At 35.8% G+C, this 17,640-nt stretch overlaps 1 protein-coding gene across 2 annotated transcripts in view; it reads left to right on the forward strand.

The window, feature by feature from the left end:
• Window positions 1–12,283, forward strand: part of LOC114356654 (transcriptional regulator CRZ2) — a 55,592-nt gene extending 43,309 nt beyond the window's left edge. For both annotated transcript variants that reach the window (XM_028309945.1, XM_028309946.1), the window contains one exon: window positions 8,398–12,283. In XM_028309945.1, the coding sequence (XP_028165746.1) occupies window positions 8,828–10,540 (1,713 nt within the window). In that variant the 5' untranslated portion in view covers window positions 8,398–8,827 and the 3' untranslated portion in view covers window positions 10,541–12,283. The remainder of the gene's footprint in view (window positions 1–8,397) is intronic.
• The last annotated feature ends 5,357 nt before the right edge of the window (window positions 12,284–17,640 follow it).

A 17,640-nucleotide genomic window follows, 5' to 3' on the forward strand; every position in this document is an offset into this window, starting at 1 on the left:
GGGATACGATGTAACTGATAAATCGCAGAGTCAGCGCCTGTCAAGTAATTGTTCTTTATGACTAGATAGCAGCGCAAATTCTTGCATCAAAACATCGTGAAGTGAATTTTAATACATCGCCAATTAGCCATTGTTGTTAACTTTAATGTTATTCAATGATATATTTTTATTATAACAATAACGTTTTAATTAATATAATACGATTTATGCTTCCGTGTGCGCAGTGAAGCTTGGTGAGGACTTCATGATATTCGTGAGTTCGAATCAAACGTAGAAATAAAATCATTGATTCAAGTCGTCCAGTTCAGCAGCGTAAGTAATAGAAACGAAATTTAAGACGTTCGTCGCAGCTGAATTGTTACCCATAAACCTGTCATTCCTTTAAGAGACGTAGTTAATTGATATTTAGGGGATCTAGAGTTGCGCAGGCGCACCTGTGCCGTGGCTGCCACTCGGGCGACGAGCCGGCTGCCAATTAAGCGGCCTCATTGTCGCTGCGTATCAGGCGCGGATCGTAGACCGCCTGGCCGCAGCAGTGCCTACATGTATAAGGGCTACCTGTCGGTCTGCAAGGATTGCAATACGTCTGAAAGGACACTTTTTTGGCTTTTGCGTTGTTGTAGTTTTTATCTTTTCGTATCTCAATTTGTAGTTTAACTATTAAATGAAAGTAAAATTATAGGAATAATATTTTATCAACACCTGTTAAACATGCTGTTAACACTATTGCATTGCTGTTTTGCTATTTTTCAGCGATTGGATTTTCCTCTAAAAAACTGATTCCAATCATCAACAGATTAAGTTACTAAGTATTTAAGGAAATACACGATTTCAGATTTGCTCTAATATATTTCCTAAGATTAAAGATAGATAAAGTAGATCATATCAATAATAGCTACAAATAGAGCATTAGTAAATTCTAAAGATTCTGTCAGCCCTATTTCCAGAGACAATCTCGAGCAAGGCTTTAGCGATAATTGTTCGCTTATTTTTGTCGCAAATAAACCCAACTCAATTTGTAAGCACAGAGATGGCTCTCGCAGATAAAGTCGCGCATTGTGGTTGCGATATCGAGGTCGGTTTATACCGTGTTAATTAAAGATAACAAGCCAGCTTTGTCGATATTGGCCGCGTTATCGTGTAGTACTTAGGTAACGGTCCTCTGTACAGTTTTACAATGTACGAAATAGTTATGTTTATACTATAAAGATAAACTTTGATATTATGGTTGAACATGAACATGACATGAATAACCTGTTGGATTCTTTATTATTTACCTATGCACGGACGGCCACACATCTATCTACAGGGTGGCCAGGGGGAGTTGACGTTCAAAGCTAAAATTTAGATTCCATACATCAAGGTGTATCTAAATCACCACCATGTATGTTCTACGATTTTGCTTAGTTTATTTAGGAGATTTTTTTGTGAATATCCTTAACTATCACCTATGGTTGGTTTTAATTTTTTTTCTCACTCTGGCGAGCAGCGATGTAAGGAATCTATAGCTTTGAACGTCAACTCCCTGGCCACCCTGTATAACCTGGGTGTCATAAGTACATATCACAGCAGCGTGTGCAAGTTAACAGCTCTTTAACGTGTTCATCTGGCAGCGACGGCGTCCCCCGCGGCATTCAGCCATCACTCGGGTTAATAGGGTCCACCGCCGGGAACCAGGCTAGGGTTAATCGAAACGTCAGAGTTACGTTGTATAGGGATTTTACTGCAAAACTTCTAGAAACAAAAAGAGTATTTATCTACCTTATTTTTCATCTGGCGTAAATAACGTGCAACTTAAAACATGAAATTCTCTTTCTTAGCAAATAATCAAATATTATTAAAAATCCTTTAATTTAAATCCTGTAGTTTTCATGATTTTCGGTTTAAAAAGCCTTTAAACTTCTTACTGTCACTTTTAGAACGCTTGAGAAAGTCGTTTTCTCTCTATTTTACTGAAAGCCAACTGCAAACTGAAGCAAACCATATCATGCACATTCTCTATTTGATCCGTAACTCATTCGCATACATATTTAACGTCTGTAGCTTGTTAAATATTGTCTTGTCCGCAGCGAGTCGATCGATGAATCAAATATTTGTATAATTTATCGGTGTTTTGTAGAGCGGTGTGGGCCAGCCGAGCGCACGCGGGATGGCGCAACACTCGTTAACCCACATGCGGCTCGGCTGCGAAGCGAACTTATCAAATTCATATCCCAATCGAGCAAGCTTGTAACGGACGCGACTACCGGCGACACAGGAAGATGGCAGACTTGCGCAAAAATACTCACTCTTAATCGGAATAGCCGGATTGAAACTGTCATTTGCAAATAAAATATAATTACATTTTGGTGCCGGCGATTTCAGCTTGAAATGGGTTTCCGTCTGCATACACACAAGTTAATTATTTAAACAACAATTTGTTGGAATTTGAACTTAACCCAGCATGCAATAAAAACCATGCATATTGATTATGTAAAACCAGTAATATCTTCATTAATGTACTCAACATGACAGCGTTACTAACACGTTGATGTTTATTCTTATAAACATGAATGCGTCTTCGCTAAACTAACATGATTAAATACATAAATATTTAACATCCAAAGTTTAGATTAATCATTAGGCGTATTATGTAATGCGCACAACTTATCATTGCAAATGTGTATGATCTTTTGTCGATAGATACCGACTGTAAACCAGTCAATTACGTCAGATGGACTTAAACGGATAGGAATTATTGTGATTTGTAATTCTTACAATTATCCGTAGAAATTCTATAAATCCCGACGACTTACGCTGCACTATAACGATTGCTTCATTATGATAATGACCGTGTTAACTCATCAGGGGTCTGATATTGTTCATACAACTTACACAACATTAAGGTGTACATGGCAACTTTACATGCTAAACACTTAATTCTTACAACAAAAGTAGAGGTAGAGTTGTTCAAAGCTGCAACTTCAATCTTTAGTAATAAAATTGTCGTAAGTCAAATTTTATTAAACTGAAAGTTACATCTATCTACTTACCTAGATATCATACATACTCGTAGTATGTAGCACGTTTGTCGTAACTTTTAAGTTTTAAAAAGTGTGTAAGCTTTTTATTTATAATGATAATAAGTCGACTTTTGAGTTGGGCTGCTCTTTTGTGCTGCTGATTTGTTATTTGCAACTGCATAACAGTAATTCGTGGTTTCTAGCATTTAAGTTAATGGCGGAGAATTGTTGGTCTATAACTATAATGTCCCAATAAAGTTGACTTTCAGAGGTGCCCAATTATATTCCACTAAAAGGTGAAAGGTTATTTTTTGTATTAACATTCTAACGCTCGCTTTGTATCACAAATGTCATTACAGTTTGAGTACTTTATCAAAATTGACATTTACAAATATTTTCTCATTATTTGAATCTGCTAAAAACATGTACCTAACGATAAATGCTGGCTTTTTAATTTTATTCTGCTCGTGTCCTTGTGTGGTGCTTCAAAAGTACCTACTTATAACAAACCCACAAAATACCAACTTTTTATGAAACTGAATACCTACTGTAAAGAATTGTCTATACTGTGGGTATGCATGCAATCTCCTTTTTAATCACTCTTTATCTTAAAGTGTTTGGCGGTTTTTAATATAAATTTCTTCTATTAGAAATATGAAATCATAGATTTCATCTTATTTATTAAGAATATAAAGTTTAAAATGTGTGAAATCGTACGTAGATTCGTCAGATTTTATATTAATAAATTGAATTTTCATGATTCCATCTTTTAATATCACTTCGGTCGAGTTCCTTACATGTAAAATGAATGTTGATATTTGTTATTTTGTAAATTAAATCTACAGATTCATCAATTATGCTTTTCTTAATTTTAGCACCTCTCAAGCTTAAATTGAAGTTAATAAATTTTAAAATAACGACATGAAATAAATTGAGCCATTACTCATTTATTAAGGTGAGACTCCACCGATGTACGCAACACGCATCGTATACCTCACACATCTTTTAATTAACTTGTTCAGAAATAAACAATACCAATATGTGCACTTGTCGAAGTGGTTTCATACATATTTATGCACTTAGTCTTATCATTTTGTCAGCTTTAGTTTTTCTTATTCTTCAACAAAATAGCAGCTCTTTAAGAATGTACATTTTCAGGGACCAGCATCATGCGACTCCATATTTATATACAAGGCTTTGTGGTGGACTTGTACCTTTATTGTGTCATTAGTAGCCCGTTATTGTTTTCTGAATTGTCTTAATATCCGACCGGCCGCGACCAGGACATAAACCCATTATGTTAATCAGCGGCTATCGGTTAATTTTATAGCAGCCGCGGACCCCGATTCGTTGAAAACCGCGACTGTTACGTATTGCGTAGTTAAAAATGACAGCCGCTATAAGATCAGTCCATTAATTTCTTAAGTATAAACAATTTTACTACACATAATTTATTGAATTTATCGGTCTGCAGTGTATAATAGGTATTGACTCATATTTGAATAAGGTCGCCTTTATTATTGACATAAATAATGTTTGCTTTTTATTTAGGTAATCATGAGATTTAAGTTTGTAAACTCAAGTGTCTTGTTATAACTTTGTTTACAAATGATAAAAGGTGAAGGTTCTAACAACACACTTGAGTTAACAGTGCCTAAATACTACGACTAAATGACATGCAATAAGTTCTCAACAAAGTGTAATATCATTTGCATCGCCTAGAGCTTTGGCGTCTGAATAACAGACTCAGGATTCGCCTGCTTCTGCCTTTCTCATCCGATTTCTGCCCACATTCCTATTAAAGTCCATCTGTGTAGCCTAAAGCGCCGCTCACTGCATTCAAGGGAAATTGCGATGAAATTAAAGCCACAAAGAGACATCGAGTAACAGACTAATCAAATACACTTGACACTTAAATTGTGTATGTTACGAAAGTGCACATATCATTATGATTCCTAATCAAACCGATTTTTATACATGACTTTTGATTCTACTTTTTTTCTTTTGATGAAGATATCAAGAGCAGGAAATGTTAGTATTTATTTTTATAACTGAGTACGTTACTCATACACTTATACATTTTCCAGTATTTTATCAAATAATGAACTACAAAATAAATACTATTGTTTATTATATTCGCAATAATTAACTATAAAATAAAACAAATATATGTTCAGTAGCTGAAATCTTGAAATGTAGACATATCCGGCCTATTAATTAAGCTTCTTTGAAACACGGAATTGCCTATACGATTTATATTCACTTAAAATCACATTTTCGTCAAATTAAACCAAAGCTTTTTAATACGATTTTCTCATACCTACATATTTGTTTACGCTATGTTTATTGCCAAAAGACAATTCTAATTAGGAATGCAATCATAATACCTAGGTATCATAGACTAGACAGACATGATTTAAAATCATCCATATTTCATGTTATTGAACTCTTTTACGAAATATTACTGAGTATTGTTAATAAATTTTGCAATCTGAGTCATTTCGTTGTAATTTTTCTCAGAGAAGACAAATTTAGTACACTTAAATTATCTTTGTAATGCAGCGACGTATATTACTGATTAAGTTTAGAACTTTATGAGCTCCAGTCAGCCTAAAGTCAGTCGCAATAAGTAGTTAAACGTATTTATGGTCGTCACTGCTCAGCTTGACTTGCTAGACTCAACATTGTTAGCTGAACGGTGTACAAACTAAATTAAAAGCCTGAGTTGTTGCTTAAAAGTTCAAATTACACTACACACATATATGTATAAAAAGTTATAAGATTCACTATTAAGTAAATGAGTTTTATGTTTAGGGTTTACAATTTTGAATCTTATTCTTTGCCCATTTTGATACGAGGTACTACTTATTTCGATTTTATTCGTTTTTGGGGCTCTCGATGCTACCTTTTCTTGATCTCTTGATGCTTCCATTGTCTTTCACTCTAAACATCTTTATTATAATATTTTTACCCAAATTACCATATTTTCAAACTCCCATTTCAAGATTATGACCTAGCTATAAATCTTATAATTATAGTGTGTCAGGATTTGCAATTGTGAAGCAACTCACATGAAATGTACACTAGTAAATAACGTTCTCGGACGTCGAAATAATATTAATTGTGAATGGTGCCTAATAAACCTCCAAGATTATACTGTACGCTGAAATGTGAATTAAACATTCGTTCCAATATTTTTATTGCTGTAAATCATATTTTGACAGCAGGGTCCATCGTTCTTATAAAACATAGTAATGGGCCCAACAAATAATAGCTATTGTGTACCGGTAATGAAGATTCAATTTGAGGAGAAAGTTTTTTGTTCCTCGTCAGATGAATGAAGTCATTTTACTAAAATAAAAGTCGGAGTTTATTCACTCATCGCTGTATTCTTTTTTATGAACTAAAAGATTTTAAGATTGAACCTCCAGCAGGAGTTTTGATCGCATTGCACAGTCTTGTTTATTCTACGTAACTAAAAATATATTTAAGTATTTTAATAGTTAAACATGATATCATTTGAGCTGTCTCAAATAATGTCATTTAAGTAGTAAGTTTGTAGTAAATGTGTGCTACAAGTTTGGTCAAATATCAACATTGTATCAACTAACACTGAAACACAACACTGTGTTTCGGTCCCGCGAGCTCGCTCCAATTCATCGTGTCGGTTCTTGACAGACCTTTCTCATTTTACGCCTTCAAACTACGTACGGACTTTTCAGATGCAGAAAGATATTATTTCATGATACTTAAATATCATAATTCATGCTGCAAATCTTAGTCTAATTATTTTTCAGACTGAATATTTCCCTTAATCTGATTAATAGTGGTTCGAAACGGAGAGGTCCCAAGTTCGATTCCCGGCCGGGCAGAAATTGAAATGTTGAATTTTAATTTCTGTGACGGTGTGTGTGTGTTACTATGTAGGTATAATATGTAGGGGAGAGTTTGGTATATTGTACCGCCGGGTAAATTGTACCACCCTTATATTTCGTAAAGTATTTATTGAATGTCTGTAATTGCAACACTTAGCGATACACAACTAAATTCAATTAATATCAGCCAATTGGTTTTTGCCGTGACAACGAACACGTGTGTTTTATTTTGAAAATTATTTTTTCATTGTTTTCAAGTAACTTTTGACAATGCATGTTTACTTTGTAATTTTGTTAAATTTAATCACAGGATGTTTCTAATATATTATTTAGAAGCGTAAATTAGTGTGGATTACAATTATTTGAAACATTTTTCGGTATTTATAAGCTATATTTTTTACCGATTTTTTAAAAGCACTATCACCTAGTCGGCTAAATTGTACCACATCAAGTTGTATGGAACTTTACCAAAGGATTTTGAATTTTTTTTTAGTTAATCATATTTTGAAGTTATAATAGCGTAGTTATGTTTGACTAACAATAAATGAAAGCAAAAGACTAGCAAAGTATATTAGGTGCAAGTGTGCGTCTCGATAATTGAAATTACAAAACTTTTACTCAAAATCGTGATAACGTGTAAAACAATATCGATTGTCTATGTTATTAACTACTGCTCCTTTTCGTTACCTAATTTGTTAAGAATGTATGGTATAATATTTTGAAATAGTTTTTTTAAAGGCTTGAAATTTATTGAAATCCAATTTAGTAACCATGTGGTACAAATTATCGAACCGGTTGGCTAAATTGGACCGAAGCTCTGACCTCGTATTTTGTTGATTTGTGCTAAATATACAACAATTATGTTGATTAATACCTATGAAATAGTAAGTTGAATAATTTCTCTTTAATTATATACCATGAACATTAGCAAAAACAAAAGAAAACTATGTGTAAAATGGGATTGAAAAAAACTGGTCCAAATTGCCGGACTCTCCCTTATGTATTTACAAAAAAAAAAAGTATTTAACTATGTTTATATCCGTTGTCTAATCCATAGTAGGTATACATGCTTTGCTTAGTTTGGGACTAGAAGCGTAGTATTAATATGTCCAAGAATATAAAAAAAAAAATTGTTGTGTCACTAATTTTCACATTTATTATTAGTGATGCTTAAAGTTTTGGCCAGACTTGCATCAGTTACGCGGTCGCGAGCGCGGGCGGCGCGGTGTGCGGCGCGGGCGCAGGCTACGTGATGCCTGATAGGCACGACGCGTGACTCGTTCGCCCTGGTTTCGTACAGGATCTAAAGACAGACACGAACAACAACGCGAGCTTGTTAATTAAACATTCAGTAACAGCTATATTCCAATTTTAAGACGATACACTTTAAAACATGATACGATTTTATCTCGTTTCATGTTCGCCGTCTACACTTAAATGAACAAGCCATTCCCGTAATTGTCCCGATAAAAATATTTAAAGTTGTAGTCATTGAACAGTTTCTTTTCTTTTAATTTCAGATCGACTCCCACAACGACGACATCATGGAAAGCATATTCAAGTACCACGCCTCCGCCGCTGAGAGCTTCATACACTGAGTTCTTGACGACAGTGACCAGGGTTGGGGTGAATAATGGGAAAAAGGAACGGACGGATCAAGTTCGCACATTCCATTGGTCCGCCGGCCGAGCCCAGCACGCCGGGCCCGCGCGAGTAGCACCCCAGCCCACGCGCGCACACCTGCACTTCAGTTACCGACGCTCTAGCGACTGCCAATAAAGTACAAGTCATACCGGGTTATAAATCACTTATTTAAAATTAGATGTATTTACTGTAGTACAAAGACAAAGCGAACGCAAACAGTGAAAGTTTGCTTTATGTAGCAAAACCGATTGATGTAGAAGACCGAACCGAGTAGACGTCCTCGGTTGAATAATTGAAACGGCAGACATGACGGCCACTGCCCCAGAACTGTCAAAGTCGGATTTCTTTGATTTCGTGACGTCGCATGAAGTTACTGATGCCCAATATAAACAACAAATGCGATCTGTGAATGTGTTCATGGAATCTCCAGACTCCAGATCGAATCCCTTGCTCTCGGAAGAGCCCAAGGAACAGAACAACAACAACCTCTTGAGTATCGCGGGTCCGCAGGCGACCGCCACCGCAGGTATGGCCACGGCGACCACTTCCACCACCTTACAAAGTTTTGACTCTATCTGGAACGTGGATCGCGACCGCGATCGAATAGATACAGCCATGTTAGAAGATCTTAACAAGTATTACTGGAACCCACCAGAAAGTGAAATCAATGGCTCACATCCTATCTCTGATACAGCTATTTCAAATAAACTAATCAGTAATACTGATGGGCAAATATACACATTAACCGTACTCAACCAAGATATAAATGAAACGAGTACAAATCGGTACTGGGGAAAAGACGAAGAAGTATCAATGTCGAGTCCAACGGACATTGAACAACCGCCATCTTTAGACTTGGAATCGATACTGAACATGAATGGGTTCCCCAACGATTTCAACCAAGATTTACCAAAAGTAGACGGCTTCAACTATGAAGACGCTGATTCAGAAAATCAAAGTAATGATATGAATACGAGTAATTTAGTAAAGGTTGAACCTTACAACTACGATGAAACTGAGTTTGCGAGTAATGATAAGACTGATGACCCTCACAGTCCTATCGTCGGAACACCAACCATTTTAGAAAGCCAAGTTGAATTCAATAATAACAATAATGATTGGAAATTAACAGATCAAAACGAAACAAATGAATCGTTATTAAGGAGTGCGTTACAAGGAAAAGCATTCATTAGATATAGCACTATACAAAAAAATACAATTAAATTAGATGGAAGTACGGAACTCAAGAGAGTTATCATTAACAACAACAACAAAGCAGATGTACCCTCTATGTATCAAGATAATAAGGAAACAGATCAGGAACTCTTAATGGCGATAGGGCCACCCAACGGTAATGTAAACATATCAATTTTGTTAGAAGATCCTAATACAACTGTTATAACAAATGGTGAGAACCCGTCATCAACTCAAAGCGTTGATGACATTCTGCTATCGAACCTAGATGCCAATTACCCTGAGGACTACGAAAAGTTAAAACGAATAGCGACGGAGCTGGGAGAGTCTATGCAAACTTTTTGCACGGTGGAAACGCTGGATCCTACCAGAAGCGTCTACAACATACATCATGTAAACGGTGAGCTAGTGACAATGATCCCTGCCAGTGATGTCCAGTTACCCCAGCATTTACAAATAGTGACAGCCTCGCCGACTGTGACCAGCACAAAAACCCTTAGCAAAAAACACAAAAGGCTACAGAATAAAAATTCACCGCCTGCCGCCCAGGCGCAGTCGGGCACCGCAATCCAGGCGGCGACGTCCACGTCGAACGGCGTAAGAAAAGAAAGATCTCTCCATTACTGCTCAATTTGTTCGAAGGGATTTAAGGATAAGTACTCGGTGAACGTGCACGTGCGGACACACACGGGGGAGAAGCCGTTCTCGTGCTCGCTGTGCGGGAAAAGCTTCCGGCAGAAGGCGCACCTCGCCAAGCACTACCAGACGCACATCGCGCAGAAGACCGCCGCCGCCAACGGTGCGGTCAAGCCCAACAAGAGGTAACCGCGCCGCCTCGTCCTCCCCGCTTCACATTGATAGTCAATTGAACTTTGTCTCGGTGATAAACAAAATGTACTCTTTAAACGTATACCTAAAGGCTGAAGTATCACAGATGAATTTGGTAAGGTGCTAATTAATTTAGTAGTTTAGAACAATAAGGCAGTCGCGAAGGTGAGATTTGAAGGTTCTTGGCCGTTATCTTAATTGTTAATTCGTATGTAATTCCGCCCGTTACCGAATACTTTTTAGCTTTAGCTAAGAACAGGTACTATTAAGTGTTTAATTACGAGATTATGATATATCATATTTATTAGTCATAATAATGTTAGTTTACAATAAAGTCATACGTATTTTCATGCATTTCGTGTAGGTGTACGAGTAATTTGATTCCTGAAATGTCCTGAATTCATGTCTGTTCGCTCGCGTACCACTTACGCAGAGCCAGACGATCCCATATTTTCGATTTTGTCCGTTCTGTGTAATCCTATCGATCGATAACTAAATGAAACAGCCATCAGATAACCGCCTCCGACAATGATGAGCAGTGCTGGGATTACTGCTCGCCGCCGCCGTAATTTCTCCCGCTGTGCGACCGACTAAACTTTCTAAAAAATAAAAAAAAACAGAGTAAAAGAACGAGTATTCACTACCTACCATCTTTCACCGCTTAAATATCTATAAGGCGGAGCGGTGTTCGCAGATCTGTTCACGGTGTTATTTTTTCCTCATACTCAGCACATGAATGGCACTATCATTTTAGACGGCGCGGTACCTACTGGCACGCTAATCGCCGATCTTACATAATATCCGTTTAAGAGGAGAGTATTTCTCCATAATATCTATTTTAAGATACGAATAACACCGTGCTATTATTTTAATTCGCCTCTTCGAAATAGCCCATTTGAAGTCGAGGACGATTATTCGACCATCCATATCGGAAAACCCGGTGAGCGGTTTCTCATTGCCAATATTACATCTTTCGCCTCATAGGTACCAAGATAGCCTGATTGCTCCCAGATTGCTATAAATTAGAAATACAAGTGGTAGTTCAATCATGGTCTTTAAAATTGTGCTCCCTTTCTCGTCTAACAAATTGGCCTTTCTTTGTTCGGGTCCAGCACTTATATAGAGTACATGGTCTCGGCTCACATTGTTTACACAGCGCCCGCGCGGTGCAGCCTGAACATAAGCATGAAAGTGCTTCTACTATCAGTGAAAAGTAATTGCCTTGCGTCGTAGACACCATCCCATGATCTATTTCACTATTGCTTTTAGAAATTGATTGCGCTGATAAACTTAATGATTTTTAAACAATGAGCTTTCACTGTTTTGAACATTTCTAAAGATTACTATCTTTTATTCATATTTCCTAATCTGGGTAATTTGGAACCAACCGCAAGCTTACAAAGTTAAAAAATGTCTGTTCATTAATAGATTACGCAGCAGTTTGTAGGTAAAAAGTAAAATGAATTTGATTTGGTCCGACCTCCATAGCAGGAAACCTAGTCTTTATAATGAGTGTCGAACCGCGGCGATGACGCAGCGGCTTCTGCGCGGGCGTGAAACCGCGGCTGCGCGATCTGATCAACACCGCCATTTTTGATGCTACTACACAATATTATTTGATCCCACTAAAATTCCCAATGAATCACAGTCACACACAGGTAGAAACAGAAATTGGCTACCTACTCTTTACTTTTTTCTGTTTAAACTTGGCAAACAAGCATAACACTGATTTCAGTAAACCGACGGAACTACAAAGCGAGTTAAATTATCTTTCAAAGCTTCAGCCGTCTCAATTTATAAATACATTAAATATAATTAGTTCAATCATCAAATGAAATTGAAATAGCATTAAGGTCAGACAGTTCGATATTTCGACCGTCACACGTCACCAGCCGATCAAGTGGGTACGCCCGGACAATGTCACTATGCGTGCTATGACCTGCTGCCTGCATATTTTTCACTATTGAAACTATTTCTATTAAGTTTTAAGGTCAATACGCTAACCCATTGTCTAGCTCAATGCTACTAAGTATTATAATTATGTAATATTACAGTTCAATAGTATAAATTGTAAATTCATTTGTTACAATAGGTACACTATAGTGTCTGTCCTCCATAGAATTACCATGTTAATCAAAATTCTGAGTAAAGTTTTTCTCTATTGTTCTTTTTAGTTGACTCTACTTAAAAATGATTAAATTTTGCTACAATCGGAAAAGTGCATAGTCATGTATCCGTATTGTAAAATTTTAATTATCTTAGTACTGTTACGTTTTATGCAATTTAAAGACCAATCTAGACACAAAAGTTTTTCTTCTATTTCTCCTTATTTCAATATATTCTATCTAAGCCAATCTTTGTTTTAAATATTTAAAAATCTGTAGTTTATGATACTGTCTCTCTAATTTAACACCTTTCTCGAAAAAATTCTAAGCTTATGGTGAAAATAAAGTCTAACATAGTTACGTTTAGCGGTTACACAGAAAAACACAAAACTTGTTTAATCTTGTTATTATAAAATATCATTCTATTTAGGGCTGATTTTTCAATCGTCAGATATTTTTTAACTGAAGAATAACATTGTCATTTTGACATGTTTCCCGTACTAAAACTGTCAATGTGCCAAACTTATTCTTCAGTTAAAAGATATCCGATGGTTGAAAAATCAGCCCTTAATGTATGTACTCGTAAAAAGGTGCCTATCAAAAAGGATACTCGTATGTCATTTCATGTTCATCTTGCCAATGAGAACTTTTAACAACGAGTTGATTACTTAGTATTAATTAATATTTTAACCAACACTGCCTTTAATGCTCCTACCCGACTGAAATACAAACTGTGTATGAACAAAATATTGTAATAGTACAATTACACGATTACTAAACACCTTGTGTAAGTAGAAACAAATTAAATTTTAACATATTAAAACATTGCATTATTTCATTAGAAATACTCATAGACGTAGTTTCTTTTTGTGTGCTTGTAGAAATAATGCATGTTACTCTCACTACTTATTTACAGCTTTTCAATCACTGTCAATTACAGTGCTGTTCTTTGATTTAAATAAGTGAGAAAGGTTTATGAGCCGCACGAGCAACACGTCAGTTCCACTTAGAGTCGGCACACGCGGAGTCAAGGGTTACCCGGGTACACTCTACACCCGGAGCCCGCCACATCTTATCTTTCTTTCCCACACCGCGAATCTACAAGCATTGATATATTGACCAACATATCAAAGAAGAGAAACTACGCTCTATCCCAATTAGTACATACAGAATAATTTATAATTCCGTGCATAATATGCTTGAATATGTTATTTCCTGCACAAGGTGTAACTACTTACATTCACAAACTACATGTACCGTGATTCAATGTGTGTAAAATACGTTGCTAACGCAGTACACACTACTTATACAATACTCATTATTTGTAAATATATCGAATGTTTAAGATGGAAACTAATTTGTGAAGTAAAATTATACTCTACCACTCGTATCTCATTAGATGGTATTTTGAAAAGTAGCGAATTTATAGATTTTATAAGGTAATATTAATATTGAACTTTTGAGAGATTTACCAATTTATTTTAAGAGAACTATGACTACCTTACATGTTGTGCGCGAGCATAATAATGGTTGTTAATATATTCATGTAATATATTAAATTATGTTGGTTATTGAGAACATTTTCGAAAAGGTTTTATTGATATTGATCGATTTTTATTGCATTTGTTCCTGAGTTGATAATTAGATTTTATTAAGAATTATGTATCGTCTATAAGAATTATATGAATAATATGTGCATGATTAATTTAATTTTATTTAGTTATCCGTAGCTTTAAGGACGATGTGGACATGCTTGTAATGAGTGTAGTGTTCGGTAGTAACGAACCGGACAGCGTGTAAATATTTATTTATTGAAGAGATGCCCCGCGGGCCACGCGCCTCGCGAGTGCCGCAGGGCCCTGCGCGGGCGACTTTGGCAAATGGAAAAGTAGCCACAGGAAAGACCGTCCACCTCATCCTTAAAATGAAACCGTCCTGTACAATATTATTTCATTATTTATTTGTAGAATTATGGTTAAGATGAAAAAGAAAAACAAAAACATAATTGTATTTTGATTAACCGGAGCTGTGATTTTTGCTTATCTGTAATCTATTAGCGGTGTCGCGTGTGCCGACAGCAGAAGGCATCGCGGCACTGGCCCAATCACTGAAGTCTTCCAAAATTGTGAGTTTGTGTGAGTCTTTTGCGTGATTACGCCCGTAACTTTAAGGTTAATGATAATGACAAGTACCTAATATCGTATGCATTCCGTAATATTGATAAGCGGCGTCGCAGCGCAAAAGCGTCACCCGAACCTCGGGGACTGAGTATCCGTCAGATCAGATCTGGTCACGTCCGCACGCCGTAAGGTCTGTTTAATGTAATGGATAATTATAGCTACCATATTTTTTACAGATTTACAGTTTTGTATTGATTTTCTTATATTTTTACTTTCCTACGCTAGTTTTCTAATAAAATGTTTTTATAATAGACACTGTTTTATTTCTATAAAAACCTTCGAAATACATCGTAAATGCAATATTCCTATATTTATAATTTGTAGAGCTTTTAATAAATATAGAAATACAACGAAATACACTCATAAAACGGAAATTAAAGCAAAATATATCATGCAAAAAGTGTAACAAAGCCATGTAACTAACATATTCTTCCGGCGTCGGGTTGTAGGTACATTAATTTAAAAACAGTGCCGCGAAGGAACTACAAATCTCCGAGACGAGGCACAAATCGCAAGTAACAAGGGAAAAAGTCGGATAACCAGTTTTCCGAGCTTTTCAATTGAAACTCTAGCAACCAAGTGCACTTGGAGATAGAGACTTATGGAAACTTATAGAATTTAAACATAAGGTTTGTTGAACATATAAGACATAGGTATGTTTATATTACTTATAAATAAATAAGGTCATCTCTTAAAATAAAATAAAGTGCATATGTATCTGTGGATTGGTGATATCATCATGTCTAGGTATAGTTATATTTTACAAGGAAACAACTCTAAAGTTACGACATGGTCTAAAAATTTTTAGGATCTTGGATAGTTTAATTAGAATAATAAAAGTACTGTATTCGAATAATGTTATTTAAAACCGATTCACTTTAACGATGACCAGGTAGAACGTTTCATAAATATATTATGATGTTTCTATTTGGACTAATTAATAGAACACCTTTGGATAATGGCCGAATTTTTATCTACATGCCATGTTCAAAGTCTTCCATTCCTATTGTTTACGATTATAAGATACGCCAACAAAAACTTTATAAGGCATAAAGAGAAGCAACAGGGTCGCCACAAGGCATTGTTCTGTTTTCCGGCGGGAACCACCGCGGTTATGGCTGTCAACAATTCATAAGTACGAATATTTCATTTGTAAAGTACGAGTAAGTACACAAAAATCTTCGACTCTACGTAAAGAAACTGAAAAATACACGGGACCGCAAATAAAAAGGGTCAGTTATAAAATCGATATCTTCAAAAGTGCCTGACCTAGCTTTGTAAAACAAAACATTCTGGAAAAACTACGCATTTTTCATATACTAAAAAAAAACTAGAATTAGTTTAGTCTTTATTTTATAAAGCCAGGTCAGATACTTTTCAAGATATTAAAGATTTTCTAACCGACCCTTTTTATTTGCGTTGCGGTTCAGTATTGTATAAGCCTAGTGCTTTGCCGTTCTGATGTCATAAACAAGCACTGGTGAAACCTGAGGCAGTCGTTTTTTTTTTTCGAATGAAATATTACTCTTAGTACATTCATCATTATGAATGCATAAATAACAATAACAATATAAATTGTGAGCTAACTAGCAATTTATAACCCGTTCAGGAAGTCATCATTAAAATATCTAATCGATAAGTCTAGCTAAGTTTTACTAGTATTTAAGTTTGAAATGGAATAAATAAAATAGAAGAAGTAAAGAAATAAAAATGCTATGCATAATAATCGATATTTAACCGAAATAACCAGAAAAAATATCTAATGTAGATAGAATTTACTGTTTAAGTCTGAACGAACAGTGTTGATGAATAACCAATTATTGACCTTCTTGCATCATATTTTATTATCATTATTAGCCAACTATACCTAGTAGTAAGGCAAAGCATAGAACAGGTCAAAGTCAATCAGGTCTTAATAATATACTCTGACCAGAAAAAAGTCTATTATTAAAATTTTCATAAGGCTTATGAAATTTTTAACGTTGAAAAGTATGCAATTTGGCAGCCCTGCACATGCAGACCATAGGTGGTAATTAGTTCTATTGTGTTAGAACCGCGGCCGATCGTATCGACCGCGCCGACCACTTCCGATGGATTTACGTTCGGAACTGCTTTCCACTCATTGTTTGTTTACCTGTCCATACATACGTCTCCAGCACGACTCCTGCGCCGGCCAGATCGGTCTTAATAAACCCGTTGACAAGACTTTCCCATGTTTATATTCTGTATTATCCACCCGAGTCTCGTACTTATCGTACGCCTCCATGTGAAATGTAAAACACTTGAAATTCCTGATCGGTTACGAACCGCGTTTAATATTCTCCGCAGGTCATAAAAATACTTAAATTAATATAGGGACACGCTTTTGGCAAGATGCCAAGAATACCAAAGTTTATTGTAAGTATTTGATTTTTATACTTTACTAGCTGACCCGGCGAACTTTGTTCCGCCTTAATGGCAATAAATAACGGGATAAAAAGTATCCTATGTCCTTCTCCTGGCTCTAAACTACCTCCCTGACAATTTTCAGCTAAATCAGTTCAGCCGTTCTTGAGTTATAAGCGAAGTAACTAACACGACTTTCTTTTATATATATAGATTTATTTTATCAGAATAACAAAATTAAAATTTTACAAGTTAATCTAGGGTGCTCGTAATATAACTTAAACAGTTTAGTATCCAAATACATACATCCAAAACTTACGAGAGGAAAACGTTCATGTATCGAAAGTGCTTTTTATCAGCTAAATCAACATGTACGGCTAATAAATAGTGACTAATAAAATATAAACTAGAAATAAATCAAGAGTCA

Source organism: Ostrinia furnacalis, unplaced genomic scaffold (assembly GCF_004193835.3).
Source record: "Ostrinia furnacalis isolate ACB-3 unplaced genomic scaffold, ASM419383v2 OfSCF2847, whole genome shotgun sequence".
Taxonomy (NCBI): Eukaryota; Metazoa; Arthropoda; class Insecta; order Lepidoptera; family Crambidae; genus Ostrinia; species Ostrinia furnacalis.